Source organism: Notamacropus eugenii, chromosome 6, assembly GCF_028372415.1.
Source record: "Notamacropus eugenii isolate mMacEug1 chromosome 6, mMacEug1.pri_v2, whole genome shotgun sequence".
In the NCBI taxonomy this organism is placed as follows: domain Eukaryota; kingdom Metazoa; phylum Chordata; class Mammalia; order Diprotodontia; family Macropodidae; genus Notamacropus; species Notamacropus eugenii.
The window spans coordinates 37,932,307-37,954,214 of NC_092877.1; the positions used below are offsets into that span (position 1 = coordinate 37,932,307).

The 21,908-nt window shown below is 41.1% G+C and overlaps 1 protein-coding gene across 1 annotated transcript; it reads right to left on the minus strand.

Moving 5' to 3' along the window:
- Nucleotides 1-25: 25 nt before the first annotated feature.
- On the minus strand, nucleotides 26-15,561 carry PSMA1 (proteasome 20S subunit alpha 1). The gene is made up of 10 exons (XM_072619544.1): nucleotides 15,173-15,561; nucleotides 13,796-13,840; nucleotides 13,418-13,519; nucleotides 13,174-13,277; nucleotides 6,960-7,048; nucleotides 6,319-6,389; nucleotides 4,872-5,001; nucleotides 3,995-4,074; nucleotides 3,075-3,185; nucleotides 26-392 (listed from the first exon to the last, which is right to left on the minus strand). Exons 1-10 carry the CDS (start codon nucleotides 15,173-15,175, stop codon nucleotides 336-338), a joined length of 792 nt encoding a protein of 263 aa, XP_072475645.1. The 5' UTR covers nucleotides 15,176-15,561; the 3' UTR covers nucleotides 26-335.
- Between the last annotated feature and the right edge of the window lie 6,347 nt (nucleotides 15,562-21,908).

Below are 21,908 nucleotides of genomic sequence, written 5' to 3' on the forward strand. Positions count from 1 at the left end.
GCTGTCAAAGAAAAAAATACTACAATCAGTTGAAACAATTTTATTTCACAGTTGCCTTTAAAATCATAAAGACAATATGTTCTTCATATAAAAACAATAGTGCTGATACCCCATTCTTTCTAGAAAATGATTACATCCTCCCTTTTAAAGAAAATGCACCCAGTTATATATAATCTTTTAGTTAGGTTTCTTGGAAAAATCCTTCCAGGACTGATTCCTAAGAACATCTCATTCTGTATTTCTGCATCTGGCTAAAAGCGTGGATAATAACTGCCATTTAGACAGAAGTGTTCCTTTTAGACTTGCTAACACAGACATAGACTGGCTTAGACAGATCAGTGCTCCATGGGCTCATCAGCCTTCTCTGCAGGTTCCTCAGCAGGCTGAGCAGGCTACAGGAGATAACACAAAGAATACATTAAGTCAACAGCAACCAAACAGCAGGTAGTTCATTCTGTGCAGTAAACAAAGCCACATTCTGAATCATATGGGGTCATTTCTGTTTCATAAAATTATACATTTATCAAATATTGACAATAACTGAAGCCTGACCACAAACTTCCACTAACACATCACATTGTTGACTCCTACCTAGTCTTAGTTCATTCTGATCTCACTTCCTATCTTTTTCTTCTGGTATTTTCCTTCTTATATTAATGGAAGTACTTTTTCATTTCTACATGAAACTACTTTAAACTCATTCCTATCAAAACAGAATTTACATCTACCTATTTCTTAATAATCATTTAGATCACAATCTGATTATATTTCTTTTTTTTTTTTTTATTTTGTAATGTTTAACAATCACTGCCATACAATTGTGATTTTATCCCCCCCACCTACCCCTCACTACCCCCCTCCCTCCCCACGACTGCATACAATTCTGTATAGATTCTACATATACTTTCCTATTGAGTATATTTTCACTATAGTCATGCTATGTAGTCAGACTAAGATAAATGAAAGAAATCGTATAACAAATCAGAACATGATACACAAATACATACACATACACAAACATGATCTGCTACAATATGTGAGTGACTTCCATATTTCTCTCTCTGAGTGTGGCAGGCATTTTGCCTTGAGATCCTCCATTGGGATTTTTTTTTTTTTTTTGGTAAGAAGTTCTTGTGTTATTACAAAAATCTAAGTCTACCAGAAAAAACTCTCACACACTGTGGTTGTTGCTGTGCATAAAGTTCTCCTGGTTCTGCTCCTTTCACTCAGCATCAGGTCATATAAGTCCTTCCAGGCCTCTCTGAAGTCTTCTTGTTCATCATTTCTTATGGCACAATAGTACTCCATTACATTCATATACCATAATTTATTCAGCCATTCCCCAATTGATGGACATCCCCTTGACTTCCAGTTTTTGGCAACTACATAGAGTGCTGCTATAAATATTTTTGTACATGTGGGACCCTTTCCCATTTTTACGATCTCTTGGGGATATAGTCCTAGTAGCGATATTGCTGGGTCGAAGGGTATGCACATTTTTGTAGCCCTTTGGGCATAGTTCCAAATTGCTCTCCAGAATGGTTGGATGTGCTCGCAGCTCCACCAACAATGAATTAGTGTTCCAACTTTCCCACATCCTCTCCAGCATTTATCATTTTCTTGTTCTGTCATGTTTGCCAATCTTATAGGTGTGATGTGGTACCTCAGAGTTGTTTTGATTTGCATCTCTCTAACCAATAGTGATTTAGAGCATTTTTTCATATGATTATAGATAGCTTTAATTTCTTCCTCTGAAAATTGCCTGTTCATATCCTTTGACCATTTATCAATTGGGGAATGACTTGTATGATTATACATTTGGATCAGTTCTCTATAAATTCTAGAAATGAGGCCTTTATCCCTGAGCTTAGCTGTAAAAATTCTTTCCCAATTTACTATATCCCTCCGGATTTTGGTTGCATTGGGTTTGGTTGTGCAAAAACTTCTCAGTTTAATGTAATCAAAGTTATCCATTTTGCATTTCATAATGCATTCTATCTCTCCTTTAGTAAAGAATTCTTCCCTTCTCCATGAATCTGATAAATACACTATTCCTTGCTTCTCCAGTTTATTCATGGTATCAATCTTTATACCTAAATCATGTACCCATTTGGACTTTATTCTTGTGTACGGTGTCAGGTATGGGTCTATGCCTAATTTCCGCCACACTGTTATCCAGTTTTCCCAGCAATTTTTGTCAAACAATGAGTTCTTATCCCAGAAGCTGGGGTCCTTGGGTTTATCAAACAGAAGGTTGCTATATTCCTTGCCTACTGCATCTTGAGTGCCAAGTCTATTCCACTTGTCTACCTCTCTGTTTCTTAGCCAATACCAAGTGGTTTTGATAATTGCTGCTTTATAGTACAGTTTGAGGTCTGGTAGCGCTAGGCCACCTTCCCAAGCATTTCTTTTCATTAGTCCCTTTGATATTCTGGACCTTTTGTTTTTCCAAATGAATTTTGATATTATTTTGTCCAGCTCTAGAAAGTAATTGTCTGATAGTTTAATTGGTATGGCACTAAATAAGTATATTAATTTGGGTAGAATTGTCATTTTTATTATATTAGCACGGCCTATCCATGAGCAACTAATGTTTTTCCACTTACTTAAATCTGACTTTATTTGTGCAAAAAGTGTCTTGTAATTGTGTTCATATAATCCCTGGGTTTGTTTTGGCAGGTAGACTCCTAAGTATTTTATACTGTCTACCCTAACTTTAAATGGGATTTCTCTTTCTATCTCTTGCTGCTGGACTTTGTTGCTAATATATAGGAATGCAGAAGATTTGTGTGGGTTTATTTTGTACCCTGCAACTTTGCCAAAGTTGTTTATTAATTCTAGTAATTTTTTACTTGAATCTCTGGGATTCTCTAGGTAAATCATCATATAATCTGCAAAGAGTGATAACTTAGTTTCTTCTTTGGCTATTTTAATTCCTTGGATATCTTTATCTTAATCTGATTATATTTCTGCAAGAAGTTAAAAAAATCTTTCTCTGTGGGGCTACAAGATATTTTTTTATGTAGGAAATGAGAGAAAAGAAAGTCTTGTTTGCAAGCAGCTCTATGACCTACCTGTGCTTTTCTCTGTGGTCTTTCTTCAAGACCTTCCAGGAAAGGAGACACGTCATCATCATCATAGATTGTGAACTCCAAGTCCTTTCCAACAATTCCAATGGAAACATTCTGGGAAGCAGAATTTTAAAAATATCAAGACACTGTGTTAGCTACAAAACCCCTCATTCACTGGTAGTAAATTGACTACTCCATCTGGAAATGGAAACAAAATGTATGGGTCATGCCAAAATACACATGGTTAAGAAAAGAAGGGAATTCTTTATTGGATTTAATGGGCTTTGTCTTATTGTAAAAAAGGGGATGGACTCGAAAGAGATGGTTTTACAAAAAAACAAAAATCTATTTAAAAAATTTGATCATTTATGAAGTTATATTTTTAAAAAATATACTATGTCTAAATATATTTTTTCTGATTTTTGTCCATTATTAGATAACCTACGTGTGAAATTTACCAACTCTTTGCATGAAACTTTTCAGTCATTAATATCTAGCAAATGGAATAAAATTTTTGATTTATGAGCTAAATTTTGGATGGAAACGCACAAAATTAACGGAAAAAAAAATCTGGGACTCCCTACAACACTAGATAGACCATAGTAATAATTCATTACATTACATTTCATTACATTCATTACATTACACAACTTAAAATTCACACAGTACTTTCTCATGAAAGCCTGTGCTTGGGAAATTGAGGCCCAGGCAGGTTGAGTGTTTTACTCAATTACAGTCTTCTAGCTAGTAATAAGATAAGTATGACTGGGGGTGGGGTGGGATGAGGAAGGGGGTTGGAAGGTACAACTAGCAAAATGACATGGTGAGATGCCAAGAAGCCAGGTTACCTATTCCCAAGCTGAAAGAAATATAATCTCTATTTCTGTTATTAATAGAAACATAACTGAAAAACTGAGATTTACCTTTGTAGTTAGGTCCTGTTCTGCAGGAAGTGTTTCCCGTAAGGCTCGAAGACCATGTTTCACCAGCTCATTCAAATTGCCTAGATGGGGAAAATAAATAATGCTGCTTTACAAGTCAAACTTCTTTTATCAAGCCTGCCATTTTAAGTCCATGTTTTACCCAAATACTTAGCACTCCAGGCAAACCAGAATCAATAACAAGTCACAAGTACTTTACACAAACAATCATAAAGATCACCTAATAATCAAGATTAGGAATGCCTTCTGGAGAGAACACTCGATGGTTTCTTCAGTTTGTGTTGACTGTGCTAGGTTAAGCTGAAGTCGAAGACCACAAAAACATAGTCTTATTATATAACTGAGCCATAAAAATGAGCTTGCCAAGTGAGTCCTCCTGGCTTTGCTTCTCTAGTTTCTCTCCAAGGTGCCCATGTAACATGAAGATCAAAATGGGCTCAGTGACAAAAAAGAAATCAGATAAAAGGCTTAGGCAAATTTAATAAGCTCTGCCTCTGGTCTTTCCTTTCTCACTCCCTTTCCCTCTAAAGGGAAGTATAGCTTTTGGTCAATCTCATCTCTTACCTTTCCTTTTTATTGTCTTTCTCCCTCAATGGCTGTGGGTTGGAAGGTGATGATTACTGTCAGAATGTGGGCTTGGCTAGCAATGGCAGCAGAACCTCAGGTTCTGGAAGGGCCTTTGGGTAGAGAATAAAGACCTGAGTAGGCCTGGGGCAGGGAAAAGTAGGTAGGCCACATCTGTGGCAGGTCACTTCAGTACAGGGAATCTTCTTATAAGGCTCATTATTTTCTTCATTAAGGAGACTGTAGCTTTCCCCTTCTTATTAAGGAGTTGAAAAAGAAGAAGTCTATGACTTACAGTCACTGAACTTGGACATACACCTCTCCAAGTAAGTACGGGCCGACTGAGAGCGGGCTCCAATGGACATAGCCCGACAGTCAAAGTAGTTTGCAGACGGACAGGTTTGGAAGATGTGAGGACCCATATCCTACAAAAAGAAAGAGAACACAATAACTGCTTCAGCTAGATATGCATAAAAAGAAATTCCATGATGTTAATGGCAAATTTGGGCACAGTGCTATTAAAAGAGATACTGACAAGCTGTTAATTTCTTAAATACAAAGTACATGGTATTTTACTTTTTGTAATTTGGAAAAAAGAAGGAAAAAAATACTCTTTTATTTAAATAAGAAAACAATAATTTATGTATAGACTACACATGCTTCAAAAGGAGATAAATTACAGCAAAGCCCAACCAGAGTTAGCTAGCTCTATTTTTGTTATGCAGGAAATATGCAGGGCTTGTGTATAAGACATGCTAGCACCACAGGTTCAGTATTAAAAAAAAAAGGTCCTGCTACACTGGCCCACAGCCTTAACTCTTGGTGCGTATACACTCAGCTCAAGCCGCTAGGTGATGCAGAGGATAGAGCGTTGAACCTGAAGTCAGGAAGGCCTGAGGAAAAATCTTGGCTCAGACATTTGGTAGCTGAGTGATTCTAGACAAGTCACTTAACTATTTCCTGTCTCAGTTTCCCCACCTGTAAATGAGGGATAGTAACAGATCTATCTTCCAGGATCAAATGAGATAATAACTGTAAAGTATTATGCAAAGCTAAAAACATGATAAAAAAAATTAGCTATTATTATAGTTATTAAGTGTCTTTTGAAGCTATCATACCATATAATTACCAATGAAGTTCAGGATGACAGGTCAATTGTAACAAAGCATCCAACATTAAGAATTCAATTTTTTTTGAGGATACTGTACCTACTACAGCAGAAAAGAGGACTCAGTTCAGAGATTTTCAGTAAGAGTGGTTGAAACAAACAAATAAAAATTTCTGTCTGGTTAAAATGAAGTTTAACAAAAATTCAATTAAACTAACCACCCTATTCTCTAAACATTTCAGTTAATCAAAGTTTGAATGTGTCTTTTTGCTTAGGATTCATGTGAATGTGCAACAGAGCCAAGATTTCTGTCAGCAGCATATGGCCTTCTGGTATGGGAATTTCTTCCATTTGCCTCATTATGGCTTACCAGAAAAGTCCAAAAGAGTTGCCTGAGGCACAGAGGGCTAAGGTGATTTGTCTAATGGTCCCAAAGCCAATAAGTACAAGAAGCAGGATCTAAACCTGAATCTTGATGACTCTAAGCTCAGTACTCTATCCATAACACCACAATACTTCTGATTATCTCTCTCTCTCTCTCTCTCTCTCTCTCTGTCTACTTATGAGACAAAGTCATAAAGCAAAGCTACTTCAAACAGTTAATTTCACTCAACTGAAATGAGTTTGTACTTACATCATAACCAGCGATGAGCAGTCCCACACCATACGGTCTCCGGCCATAACGCTGTGTTGGTATCTGGGTCTCTTAATCTAGTTAAAGACTCTTTCCTGATGTGGACAAGCAGACTATGTTTCTTTTCAAGATGCCTTCCTTAATCTAAGGAAACATCTGACTCTAGGGATGTCATGTTTTAGCTTTCAAATTTTATTCCATCTTTATGAAAAACAATAAAGGTTCTCCTAATATACAGTATACATTTTTGACATCATCTCATTTTTTGTTCGATAAAAACACAATGGTCTGAGTCCTCTCTAGACTGAAATTCAACATTTTGGGGTCTTCATCAAACCCAGGCACAAGCCCTAAGGACTCTCTTTTCTCATGCAAGATGCCATTACATAGTGTTGTGTTTTCAGGAAGTATGGATATTATGCACTATTTGGGAGGGCCTTCTGGGATTTAAAATCTCCAGTTTCCACATGGGTCCAGGAACAGTGTGTGCATATGTATGTATGTGTGGGATTCTAGGGAACATTAGTGGTTTCCAGGGATGTGGACAGAGGCAACTAAATCCCTTGTCCTAAAACATATTCACAATCGATTGTACATTACCCTCCATGTTCATAGCCATAATTATTAACACAAAAAGATACTGCTTCCAATTAGAGACACTAGACGAGACACTGGAAGAGGTCTGTCAAACACAAATCTGGAATCTAGACACTCCTGACGCATGAAGTTGCTAGAAAACAAACAAGAAAGCTAGAATTTTAGATTCCAATACAGTTTCTCCACATTAAAATATTAGTTTAACCTTGCATGGCTTTGGGGGATTCTTTTCAGACATTGACAGGAATCAAAGAGATTCACTTCCTCAAAGTGCCTTTTGAAGCCAACAGGTCAGAATTATTAGATCAAGTAAAGTTAAATGAACTGAATATTCCAGACTAGGAATTCTTAACCTGGAGTTCATAGATCCTCCAAGGTGCTGATATAAACTTGGATGGGAAAAAATTACATCTTTATTTTCAGTGACAGCTAAATGACATTTAGCATTTCCATCAATGATTTTAAATTGTTATTCTAAGTCCACTGGTTTCATCAGACTGACAGAGGGGTCGGCGACCCAATAAAAGGTTAAAAACTCCTGTTCTTGAGCTACAGGGACAGACTGTCTCCACCCAAGAATTCCAAGAGAACTAAAAAAGGAAACCGTGTAAGATGATGGGATGGAAGGTGTTACAGAGTATGGTGACTTCTGTCTTGCTGCTGCTCCTATGCAAAAAGAAGAGTGTTAGGGGACAGATGGAAGAGTCTACTGCTATGCCTGACAATAACTAAATAAACAACTTATTTAAGGAAAAGGTAACATGACTTTTGAAAGGGAAAAATAATTTCTGACTGATCTGCTTAAGTTTTTCAATAGGACAAAAACTACTGCGGTTTTTCTTCTGCCAAGGTGACTCTCCTTCTCAAAAGTCTTTGCTGGATCACCACCTGTGTGCCACACCCAAGGGTCTCTCTCTGGGTCTGTTTCCCTCTATGCTGCTGTGGACATCTTTCTGCCTTCCACAGGTTCAAGCATCACCTCTTTGTTAACCTACATATCAAACCTTAGTTTCTCCTTCTTAACTCCAGAACCACATTAACAGTTGATTGCTGGGCATCTACTACATGTCCTAAAGGAATGAGGCTCAAACTCAATGTTAGCATGGTTAGGGAATAACACACTGGACCCAGAATCAGGGATACCTGGGTTCTAATCCCACCTTAGAAACTTACTTAACTGTATGACTCTAGGCAAGTCACAACTTCTCTAGGATCAGTTTCCCTCACCTGTAAAATGAAGGGTAGGACTCAATCTCTAAGGTCTCTTCCAGCTCTAAATCTCCTGTCTACATAAAAAATGGCATGCCCTCTTCCCCTAAACCCTCCTTCTTCCCAACTTCTATATTTCTGTTGAAGGTATCACTTAGCTCCAAATCTAAGAGTTGCTTTTGATTACTGGCTCTCCCTAAACCCCAAAGTGCCTTCTGTTCTCTCTGCAGCACTTACACACTATCCCCTTCTTCGTGCTCACTAAGCCACCTCCTTGGTTCAGGTTCTCATCATCTTTCCTGGACTCCTGCAGAACTGCCCTAGATGACTCCTCTTCAGCAGATTCCCTCTCCTTTCCACCCTCCATAAAGATGCCAAACTAATATTCTTGACATACAGAACTGATCATGCCTGCTCCTCCAGAAACTTCAGCAGCTCCCTACTGCCTCTAGGACCAGATACAAAGTCCTTTGTTTGGCATTTAAAGGTTTTCCAATCTGACTGTAACCTATCTATCCACACTAATATCATATTACTCCCCCTCACTCACAAAACACTCCAACCAGACCAGCCTGCTTCTGGCTCATGACCATAGTCCTCCTCCTCTCCTGCCTCTTGTCCCAGAACTCTCTTCCCTCCTCACCTCTGCCCTCTGAGATCCCTGGGGCTTCTCAAGGCCTAGCTGAGGAACCATTACTTCCACAAGGCCTTTGACCATGCTCTCTCTCTGTCCCAAAGTACACCATTCCTTTGTGGGGCTTTTATATTTACTTACTGAAGCCTCTTGAGTGCAGGGGCTGTTTTATTTTTGCATCTTCAGTCCTAGGCAGTGCTTTTTAGTGGTGAGTACTTAGTAAATGTTCGTGGAATGGGATCGAAAAGTATGTACATGTACAGAGACAACCTTGATCTAGGGCCTGGGATACACAATGCCTTCGGCTACTTCCTGTGAAGGTGAGAAGGACCAGAAAACAGGCATGGCTCCGTGTATGAAAGGACTTCAATCAGATTAGTGGGAGGATATGAGAAATACAAAGTGCTATGCCATCAGATGACAAGTCAAAGCCTACAAAAAATTAAGGTGCTCTGGCTTTGTTGGGGATAAGTGAGTGGTTCAGGAGTCTATGAGCAGAGATACAAAAATACTTCCCTACTCCAGAGGGTGATAAAAGTAGGATCACCCACCCCAGAGATTAGTGTTAGGGTTGCATTTATTTGTAACTTTTATAATTAATCTAGAAGAAGAAAGTACACGGTGAACTTTCCAAGTCTGCAGCTCACGCAGAGCTCTCCTAAGAGTGAAATGCTTAGCCATAGTGTTGAGTACACATTGGTATGCTATGAGTCCTCAATCAATACTGGCTGAATTTTATTGAACTGGAAGATCTGCTGAGGATGTGTGAACAGACAGAAGAAAGCAGAGCTTCCTGACAAGCAGAGGCAAGGCACTGTGCTTAAGGAAAACACCCTGGTGAGACTAGTAACGTTACAGCTGAGCAAAGGGGAGGAGGAGCTGCTGCTCAGAGTTCCCTTTAGGCATCAGCTCAACGTGCTGCTGTAGCCAAGTGAAAGCCAACATTTGCGTGCTGCCTGCTAGCTCCTGGACTGATAAGTTTAGCTAGGACAGAGTCCCTAGCCAAGAAAATGTTGGGCATCAGCAAAAACTTAGGAACCAGAAAAGAAAACAGAGGACACGACTATCCTATCTGTGTAGGAAAGCATGGTACAGCTGTCTTACATGAACAGTTCTTTCTGCTGCACCTTAACAAAAGGGCTGTTGTTCGTCCTTTGCTTTTGAAGAGAACCACTGACATCCAGGGTGATCTCTTGAGTTTGGGGAGAATGGGACTGAAGTGAGGCAGGGCTGCACAAAGTCATCAGCCTCACTCTCTCCTCCTACATCATCAAAGTCTAGTGGCAGGACAAGAGCCAGAACAAGTGTCCATGGCCTGGGATGCAGTGAATGACGTAGGCATCTTTAATGCCTGGTCAAGCTGAGTGCTCCAAAGCACCTACTTCAACTGCCCTCATGGCCAATGGGACAAACTGTTCTCATCTGCCCATTCATTAGGGGCAAGTCCTCATGCGCTTAGGGTAGACATCCCCATAACTCACCGATGGGTTTGAAGTATGGCAATCACCCTCACCCTCCTTTAGCCTGTCTGCTGAGATAGTTTTAGTGGGTGTGGCTGCTGCACCTGCTACTGCTCCTTGAGGCCACAAATGAGAGTTGGGTAAAGGTGGATACCACAGGTATGTGAGTAGCCCTCAAACCAGAGGTGCTAGTTCTTCCTGAATGCCATGGAAAGAAGTTCCAGAGGAAAGCAACTGAAGAGATCAACAAAGCAATATGGTGGAAAAAAATGCTGGACCAGGAGTCAGGAGCCCTGACTTCTAATACTGAATCTGTCACTAATGAGTTATATGACTTTGGGCAAATTCCAAGAAGACTGGATTAAGATTCTATAGTTCAAGGAAGAGTATTTTGCGTAAGAACATACTTAAAAAATAGTCAAAACTTTGGTGTGGAAAGGTGAGTAAAACAAAAAGGATATGAACAAAGTCTCCAGAACTACAGTCCAAGTACCCTAAAACTCAAAAAGACTAAACACAGACTTCTCTGATAAATCCCAGAAAAACAGGGAGCAACCTTTGAAGCTTGAAAGCATTAGTTTTGCTAGCATTCTGGAAGACTGAACTGTACAGCATGGTACTCTAAGAATTGCTACTTTAGAGTGTGACAAAACAAACTATGGAAAAATATATATGATATGCAGCAAATGTTTATTGATACACATACATGACCAGGAAGAGTTTATATGATAACCTCTTATGGATCTCTAATCCACGAATTTAAGGGAAGCTGGGAATATCTGAAAAACATCTTTGATCTTCTGAAGGCAACCAAACCCTCCCACAATCCCTTCTCTTGGTGCTAAAGTCAAACCGAATGAAGTTTTTGATTCAAAATGATATTTTTAAAAAGAACAGAGATACTCTGTATCATACAAAATATTTCTGGTAAATGAGTCCTCTATGTCTCAAAATGTAATCTGGATTAATTTTACAGGTACAGAGAAATAAAATACTGACTAAAAGATATATACTCATCTAGTTACAAAAACAAAAAGATGAATGAAGTGTTATGCTTCTTTAAACATCACTTTCTGTGTGTGTGTGTGTGTGTGTGTGTGTGTGTGTGTGTGTGTGTGTGTTTCAAGAGTTGAAGATGAAACTCTTGTTGCCTGGAGGAGATGAAGGCAAACATGAGGCTTTCACTTCCCTTTCTATTACCAAGATGAATCATTTGAATAAGTGTTTCAGCCTTAACTGTCACAGAAAATTTGTTGAATCTGATTCCATAAATAAAATGTAACTATACATTGGACATATTTTATATTTAAAAATACATTTTGATATTTCTTAGGCAGAGTCAAAAAGGAAAAAAAAAACCAAACAACTCAGACCCAACTTCCTCACTATGTGTCTGGTTGACCTGGAGGAAGGCGAAGTTCTCTTCTGGTAACATCTAAATACAGCTGTCATCATTCTGGGCTTAATATTGCCCTCCTTTGGCACCTCTAGGCTGGCATCAATTACCTTACCATTTAATTTGTGCTTAGACCATCCAGCAGAATGAGAACCTCTCCATCTACCCTGCTTGTGTGTGTGTGTACACACACACACACACACACACACACACACACACACACACACACACACTCTCTCTCTCTCTCTCTCTCTCTCTCTCTCCCCCCCTCCCTCCCTCTCTCCTCTACCTCTTGTTGATGAGTGGCTAAGCATCACCACTGCCTGTGAAGGGCATAACAACCTACTGCCCTATGGCTCTACTCAGAACCCCCACGATTCTCTGGTACCACATGCTGACCTGTGCTGGTCAGCTCCCTCCCTTCCTTGCCCCCACCCTCCTCCATCTTAACCTTCCATTGGACCTTCTGGAACTCGTTCTATTGTTAACAAAATTCCTTTAGACCCGTGACGTTCTCACAAAAATGACGTGGAAAATATTTAATTTTTTATTTGCATGTTATTTTCTCCCCATAGAATATTCTCCCCACTCTTTGAGGACAGGGAGAGTTTCATCTTTATCTCTGCATTCCAGGTGCCCAGAACAGAGCAGTGACTGACATATAATAAGTGCTTAATAAATCCTTGAGGAATTCTTGCTCAAAGCTGGGATGCCACCCAGGTGTGCGACAGCTGTACATGGATTAGCTAGCACTGACACAACACTCTGAGGCTTGAGGGGGCTTTACACATGTAAAGAGCCCTGTGAGGAGGTGCTATTAGCCCCATGTTAAAGAGGAGGCAGCTGAGGCTGAGAGAAGTCACATGCCTTGTCCAAAGTCCCACAGCCAGTAATAACAATGATGATAACTCACATTTCTGTAGCACCTACTCTTCGCCAGGCCCTGTGCTAAGTGCTTTACAATGACTGTCTCATCAGACCCTCACAGCAGCCCTGGGAGGCAAGTGCTATCATTAAGATGAGGAACCTGAGGCAAACAGGGATAAAATGACTTGCCCAGGGTTCCACAGCTTGTAAAAGTCTGAGTCCAGATTTGAACTCAGGTCTCTCCCCCACAACATCTTCCAAAGAGCTATCAGGAATAATTATACTCCTTCAAATGCCCACAAGATCATAGGATTTGGGATTGGAAGGAACTGTAGAGATCGCCTACAGGAGTAATGTCAAACTCCATTAGAAATGGATCCCTGTGCATAGCATATCCACTTCTATTTGCCAATTACAACTGCATCTAGCTCAGGCTAAGGTAGCCTGTGTGCATGAAACACCTCTGATCTGGTCCAAGTTAGTTTAGTTTAGAGAGCATCCTGCACCTGGCACTCTGTCAAACTGCCTCTTTCTCCACAGTAGTTCAATACTATCATTAGATGGTTCTGGTCATCTCTCAAAAACATAAATGCTAATCTGTGTATCATTTGGCCAAACTTGTCCCTATATCATTTTAAAAATGAGATTATTATTCTAGTACAGAAATAGCCCCCAAAAGATTCTGTACTCACCACAAGAGTCTAGCATCAGCAGTGAGCCCAGCAATTGAGATTCCAATATGATTATCAACATGTAGAATTTTTTTCTGATGAGCTGCCAGTTCTGACTGTGCCCTCTACAAATGCAGAGGCAGTAAAGAAAAAGAAAATAAACATTAGTCTGGTACGGCTTATTCTGCAGTGAAATTTGAAGTTAAAGTGGTTCTTAAGGATGTAAAATATTTATGTTGGAAATCTGACTTTCTACTTTACTTACTTTCAAAGCAACCAGTACAGCATGGGTTTTGGATTTCAGGCCCACAGTAGCTGAGCCTTGTTTGACAGCTTCCATTGCATATTCTATTTGATGAATTCTGCCCTAAAAGAGAAAAAAACTGTTACTTAGAAAAAGCAGATATCCTAGAAAACTTTACAAGATTAATGCATTATTTTGTAGTTGAATCAGGTCTTTTAACTTTTTGGTATTAGCTTTCATTTCAGTAACAAAGATGAAGTTCCAGAAATGTCTGCAGAAATCTGTCATTTATTCAGTAAGATTAAGCCATGACAGGATCTCATAAGATATATTCTGAATATATTCTTAATACTACCAGGATATTCCCAACAATTGAAAAGGAAGGGAATTTTTTTTTACCTGAGGGCTCCAAACAGTGACATCATTGTCATACTGGTTTCGAAACTGAAAGCAAAGGAAAAACTGCATTAAATATAAAGGGCATTATTGCAAACCCTAGCTGGTGACCTGACAACTGGCAGCCTTTCTTTTTCTAATTAACTTTTAATATTAGTTTCAAGATATATTTCGTTAAACATTTCCCAATTACATTAAAAAATTAACATTCATTTTTAAGTTCCAAATTTCCTCCTTCCCCCACCCATCCAGAAGGCAGTCAATGTATTAACCGTACATATGAAGTCATAAAAATCTCTTCACACACCTATGAAACACATCCCCTTTCCCAAACGCCTACCATATCCTAACTCAGTGAAGAGGGTTCATAGGCTCACAGCATTCAGAGCGAGAAGGGACCTTAGGAGGTCTTTTAGAAAGGAAGAAGCAGGCCCTGGGAGGTCTCACACTTGGTAGGAGTCTACCTCTGGGTAACTGAGCCCAGGGCCCCTAACTTCACATAGCTACAGTACCCCGGGCACAGAAAGAATGCAGGGAAAGGCAGAATCCAAAACAACACATCTGACAACGGCGTGCAACGGGAGGCACACATTCATTCACTGGGAAGCTGACGGAAGAGGCCTCGGACAACAGCAGCCTGCTCCGAGGAGCTGCCCCAGGGCGGTGTCAGAAGCTTTCGGGGACCCCAGCGACGGCAGGTTCATGGACAGCGAGCGAAATGAAGGAGGGGGGGTCCCGGGGCTCCCACCAAGGCCCCTGCTGGGTCGCCGGGGTCTGTTTCCCATATTATAAACAATGACCCCGACGATCGTGGCCAACGTTTACACAGCGCTTTGCAAGGATTCTCTCCTTTGGGGGAGCAGGGAGGTTTCTTCTCCAAGGCCCTGCCCGGCAGTCAGTGATGGCCCGAGGGGCCAGAGATCCTTGGGGACAGTTACAAAGGCTCTGGGGTAGGCCCTTCCCCACTCTGGGTCTCAGTTTCCCCGGAAGTCCATGCGGGATGGACAGGAAGGCTGGGTGGCAAAGCGGGGAAACCCGTGGGGGGATGGGGAAACAGAACCCCCCCCGGGGGGGAGAAGGGATACCCAGAAATTCCACCCGCGCTGGCCCCCGCGGGGCCCCCAGGGAAGGAGCGGAGGCCCAGGGCCCGGGGCCGCTGGCGGGAGGGCGAGCAGAAGCAGGCCGCGGGCGCCGAGGTCGAGGATGGGCCGGCATCCGGGGCGACGTGCTGAATCACGGCTTCCTCACCAGGCCGAGGAGCCCGGCCTGCTGTGCCTGCCGGCTCGCTCCGGCCCCGGAGGAATGCGCTTGGAGGCCCAGACCTCCGGGGTCACCCCAGGATCCCGCACCCGCACCCTTTCTGTGCTCCCCTGGACGCACCATTTTCTCGGTGCTGGCGAAGCCGAGACCTCCAGCGGAGCGGCGGGACCAGGCGAGGCGGCGGCTGCTGCTCGGCGCACGACAGAGCGGGCCTGCGGGGCGGGGCGACGGCGGCGACGGCGCAGGCAAGAGCAATCCAGGAGAGAGACATCGATCGACTCCATCTCTTTTCCTTCCTCCCTCCTTCCCCGCCCCAACCCCTGCAGGAACGAGATCGAGGCTAAGGCTGGGCGGGAAATCCCCGCACTTCCGCCAGGCCCTTCCAAAGCGCGAGGCCCCAGGCTCCCTCACACTGCCGTCCTCCTCGCCCAGCTGGCCCAGGTCCCGGCTTGCAGCGAGCGCAGGCTCCAGTTCCCTCCTCCCTCAAAGGATGGAGGCCTAGATGATTTGGGAGGGGCCTATGCAGATTTCTATCCCGAGAGATGCCGGGTATTTCTGTGTCTCCATTCACACCTGTAGATAAATGTCGTACCTGTTTATAACCTTCAAGGGTCACAGAAACGGCAGCAGTTTCTATTATATTTAATTTGGCCAAGTAGGGAGAGTGATGGTACACAGGGGCGTGACTGACGTCATGCATTCTTGATATTCAGAATCGCCATTATGTATTGTGTAGGTCAATGTACACTGGTGCCCAGCCCAGGGGAGAAGTTAGAGTTCCTCCTCGAGGGTCGCCACGTGTCTCTGCGCGCACGTGGCCGTGCGCGCACGTGATCATGAGGCTAAGTGTAAGTTACAAGCGTTCAGTGATCCCCACGGCCAAGGGCGTGTCTAGACTGGTCTTCTTCCAGGGATGAAATCCTAGAGCCAGATGACAAGTAGGTGAATGGATACAGTTGGCATAGTGTTATATATAGATTTTTTAATTTTTTTTATGTATAGATATTTAAGTAGATAGAAAAGCAACAGAGGCAGCTTATTAAGTGCTTATTATATGCCAGGCATTGTGTTCAGTTCTGGGAATACAAAGAAATGCAAAAACAGCCCCAGACCTCTCAGATCTTACAGTCTAATGAAGGAGACAGCCTTGTTGAAGATGTTAGGAGGAATCAGGCAACTTTTTGCAAAAAAAAAAAAAAATATATGTGTGTATATATACATATATACATATACATACATGCATATACATATATACACACATATACATATATACACATATATATACTCTAAAGAAGACCTCCCCTCTCCCCTTTAGATGATGAACTTGAGGGCAGAGACTGTTTCTACTTTGCTTGTGTTTCCAGGGCTTAGCACATAGTAAGCACTTAAATACTTGACTTAATTTGGCATCTTTGCCATTATGTATTTAACTGGAAAATGTCCAGATCCCGCTGTGCTCATTGTTTTATTAACAATAGGAAAGCATTTGATTGAGCAGAGCAAAACTGTAAAAGTTCTCTTCTGATAAGGTTGGGCTCATATGCCTGTCAAAGTTATTCATGAGTTTTTGAAAGAGAACCTTCCAATCATTACTATCCAACAAAGCAGAGATGTTTAGTGCTGCTGTTATGTAAGAGATCCGATGGAGAGTCCCAGTCAAAGAAGGATTTCCTATGGAGGGGGAAGTCCTCCAGACACTTGTTTGTGGATGATATTGTGCTGTTTATATCAGTTCCCAGACTATTCCAGAGCCTCCTAGATGAGATTCATAATCACTTGAGTTTTGCCCAACTAGTTACATACCAAACACCAAGTGGATGAAGAATGCCTTTGTCCAGACTGTTATTTGCGGTTGGAAGATAAACTGGTTGAGCTTGCCTGTCAGTAGGGGCAAGGATTTTTCCTTCTCACTGGGAGCTCCATTGCCTCTCCTCATCAGTACTTTTTCAGGCTATTTTCCTACTCTGACTTCACTTTCCTCCCTTTCCAATATCAAGCCTGTGTTATTCAGTTCAACTCCACACTGTCCTCTGCTCTCAAATCCCCCAGTCCCTTGCCTATGACCACTTATTCCTTGTCAGATCTCAGGCTTGGATTACTCTCCTCTTCTGTCTCTTTTCCACCTACTCGTGCTAAATAGAGCTGGAGGAAATTGCATATCTCTGTTCAGTGAGATCATCATAAGTTTGTGTTATCCAACTCCATTTCTGTTATTCCTCCCTGATTCCTTTTCTCATTCTCCACAGAAGTTATTCCAAACTTCCTTTTCTCTCCTTGTTTCCCATTAGGAATATCAATTTGGTAGAAATATGTTTTATATGATTGCACAGGTATAACCTATACCAGATTGCTTGCTGTCTCGGGGACAGAGGAGGGAAGGATGGGGAAAAATTTGAAACTCAAAACCTTATAAAAAACAGGTCTTGAAAATTGTCTTTACCTGTAATTGGAAAAAATAAAATACTATTTACATTTTTTCAAAAAAGAAATATCAGTTTGTGTAGAGAATGGAGTAGGACGGGGCTTGTTGCAGAGACACCAATTAGTAGGATGCTGGTATAGTCTAGATAAGAGGTGATGAGAATCTAAGGTAGTAGCTGCAGTGTAAGGTAGTAAATAGCTGTGTGAGTAGAGAATGGATCAGATGCAAGAGATGTGGAAACAGAAAGAACAAGATGTTGCAGGTGGTTAGATATGTAAGGTGAGAGGCTGTGGGGAGTCAAGGAAAATGCTAAAGTTACAAACCTAGGAGACTGGAAGAATGGTAGTGCCTTGGAAAGAATGAGAGACTGTTAAGAGGGGTGGTTTGGTGGGTAATATAATGGGTTGAGTTTAAGATGTTTTAGGGACATCCAGCCATGAGAGAATTAGTGATGACTAATGTTCTAGGGAGAAGCTAATGATGGATAAATATATTTGTGAGTCACCTGCATAGACAAGATAATTAAGCCCTTGAGAAGTAATAAGGTCACTAAGAGAATGTGTGTTTGTCCTTCGTTGACGGAGAAGACCATGCCATCAGAGAAATAATGACATAACTTGCAACTTGACTTTGTTTTTGAGTGAGGGAGGGCTGACCAAGAGAGAATATAGAAAGAGAAGAGGACTCAGGATAGAGCTTCGGGGAACATCCATAGTTACAAGTGAGAAGTCAGCAAAGGAGACTGAGAAGAATCAGTTAGATAGGTAGGAGAACCAGGAGAGTATAGGATCATAAAAGTCCAAGAAGTGAAGATGGTCAAAAGTGTCCAATTCAGCAGATGGGTCTAGAAGGATGAGGATTGACGGCTGCCAGATCTGGCAACTAAGTGATTGTTGGTAATTTCGGAAAGAGCAGTTTCAGTTGAGTAATAAAGTGAGGAGACAAACTGCAAAGGGTTGGGTGAGAGAAGTAGTAAATAAGCAACATGTATATAAGTAAGTAATAAGTGCAGACAGCTTTTTCTAGTTTGGCTAAGCAAGGGAGATGAGATATAGGATCACACATGAGGGAATACTGAGGTCTAGTACAGGGTTTTGTTTTGTTTTGTTTTCCTTAAGGATATGAGAGATTTGGGCGTGTTTGAATGCAGCACGGAGTAGACGGAGAAATTGAAGATCTGAGAGTGAGGATGATAGAGCCGATAGTATGAGGGAGGGGACAGAATGAAGGGCACATTTACAAGAGTCAACCATGTTAAGAAGGGCCACTTCATGATCAGAAATTGGAGGAAAGGTAGAAAGTGAGGGATGATCTGAAGATGAAAATTGTAGAAGAAGGATGGAAGTTAAATGGTCTCAATTTTCCCAATAAAGTAAGAGGTGGGGCCCTCAGCTGAAAGGGTATAGGGGTATTGTAGGCAAGTCAGATGATATTTCTGCCCTGCTCAATAAACTCCAGTGACTCCCTGTTTCCTCTAGAATAAAATAAAAGTTCCTTTGTTCATTTTTTAAAGCCCTTCATAACTTAATCTCAAGCTGCATTTCTACCTTTACAACATCTCTGTTACACATATCCTTTTCTCCATTCACATTATCACTACCCTGGTATAGGTTCTAATCATCACATGCCTAGACTATTGAAGTAGCATTCTGGTTGATCTCTTTTCTTCAAGGGTTCCCCCATTTCAATCTATCTTCCACTAAGCTGCCAAAGTGATTTTCCTAAACTGCAGATCTGATCATATCACCTTGCTACTCAATAAACTTCCGTGGTTTCCTATTAATTCCAAGATCAAATATAAAATACCCTGTCTGGCATTTAAAGCCCTTCACAAACTGATCTCTTTCTATCTCTCTAGTCTTCCTTCTTATACTTTAGTTCTTCACGCACATTTTATGATCCAACAGCTGCTGTTTCATGCACACAGTGCTCTATGTCTTGACTATGGATTTCCCTAGCTATCCCCCATGTTTGGAGTTCTCTTCTCTGTTACTACTACCTACTAGCTTCCCTTCTTTCCTTCAGGCTTGCTCAGATCTTTTTTTTTAGGAGTCCTTTCCTGGTTCTTCTTACTAGTTCTCATACTAGTTTCTTCCCTGTCAAATTACCTTTCATTCACTCTATTTATGTCTTACACGTACATCGTTGTTTTTGAGTCCCACCCTCGTTCCTTGAGAGCAGGAACCATGATTTTGCTTTTTTGTTTTCCTCCTGTCTCCAGCACTTAGAACAATTCCTAGAACATAGTAAATGCTTAATAAATAAATAAAAATAGTCAGTCTGACTGACTGACTGTCCTTCCAGAGTTATATGTTACTCATCTTCTCAAAACTCTGAGATCCAGTCACCCCTGCCTATCTATTCCTCACAGGCAATCCCATAAACCTGAAATTTACTTCCTTTTTTCCTCCGCTTCATAGAATTCCCCCTCTTTTTTCAAGATGCAGCTCAAGCTATCACCCTCTTTATAGGCCTTTCCTCATCCTTCCTTCCCTACAACTATCATGTACTTTGTATTTTTTTCTTTCTATTTATTCTATGTATGTATATGCATATACATCTGTACACACATGTAACTATACATATACATATGTATATCCATTTATTTATTTATTGTCTCTCTGTTAGAATGCACACTCTTGGAGTATCTACAGGACCTGTATGTCATAGTGCCTCATCCATCATAAGCACTTAACGTTTGTTGATTTATTATTATATAAACTGTTTTATATGTAAAAAGTCTGTTTCATTATACAAGTATGCAAATATTAATAGTAATTCCTATGTGTATAAGAAGATACTTGTTAAGGTATAGGTTGAAGTAGTTGATCCTTAAAGTCTCTTCCAATTCTGAGATTGAATAAAATTTCTTAGAGCAGATTTCAGCAGGATACGAGGACAATAGATAACAATTACTTTTTTTTCCGTCTTATACTTCATATTGTCTGAGAGTAGAACAGAATGCCTCATAAGGTAATGAGTTTCCTCTCACTGAATGTCTTTAAATTCTGCTGGATAAGCACTTGTCAGAGATGCCATAGAGGGGATTCCTGTTCTGGTAGGGATTTCACTGGATAGTCTCTGAGATCCCTTTCCAACCCTGAAGTTCTATGGTTCTGATTCTTGTATATGGAAGTTCTTCACTGATATTCCCTGATTTTCCCTCAAGGTGTGATGACCCTGACTCCTTGAGCCTTATGCCATTGGAGTACAAGCTCTAGTAAAGTACCTACCTAGCTGTAAATGTTTTAAGCAAAGTCCTGGTAATGGATTCACTATTACTTAAGCATCACCCTAGACGATCAACAGAAAGTTGGCCACCAAATGATAATAACAAGAGCTATTTTTTATGTAATTTTAAGGTTTGTGAAGTGTTTTAGGTATTTTATGCCACTTGATGATGACTTCCAGGTTTGTATTTACATTTTCACCTTTTTTCCTTGCTCTGGTCACACATCTCCAACTGCCTGTTTGATATCTCCACATCTGTATCCTAGTGGTATCTCAAACTGAACATGGCCAAAGCAAAACTTACCTTTCCTCCTAAATCAAGGGTGGAGAACCTGCAGCCTTGAGGTCACATGTGGCCCTCTAGGTCCTCAAGTGCAGCCCTTTGACTGAATCCAAACTTCACAGAACAAATCCCCTTAATAAAAAGATTTGTCCTATAAAACTTGGACTCAGTCAAAAGGCTGTACCCAAGGACCAAGAAGGCCACATGTGGCCTTGAGGCCACAGGTTCCCCACCCTTGTCCTAAACTGATCCCTCCTCATAATTTCCTTATTTCTGTCCAGGATCTGCCACCCAGGTTTGCAACCTAGGAGTCTCCCTTGACTCTTCCATTCTCACACACCACATCCAGTCAATTGCCAGCTTGTTGATTTTGTCTCTTCATTCCTTGGGTTCCCTCTTTCTACTCAAACAATAGCTACCCAGGGCAAGTTCTTATCCTCTTTCATCTGAACTATTGCAATAGCTTCTAATTTGGTTGTCCTCAGTTCCTTGGTCCTCTACACAGCTACCAAATCAATATTCCTAAAGTGCAGGTCTGATTCTATCACTCCTTTGTTCAAGAAGATTCAGAGACTCTCTGTGGCCTTCAGATTAAAATACAAACTCCTCCATTTGTCATTTAAAGCTATGGCATAGTCTCGCCCCAGTCTGTTTGTCCAGGTTAACTATATGTTTTCTGCACCAACCAGACTTGCCTCTTTGCCTTGCTATTCCCTGTGTACAACATTTTATTTCTTGCCTCAAGACCTTTTCAGAGGCCTGGAATTCTTTTTTTCCTCACTTCTGCCTCTTAGAATTCCTAGCTCCTTTAAAGAGTCCTTCAAGAGATCTCTCCTTATTCCTCCTGCTGTTAATACACTCTTTTCATCTCCACCAAAAAAAAAAAAAATTTCTGTGTATACACTCACATATATCCTATA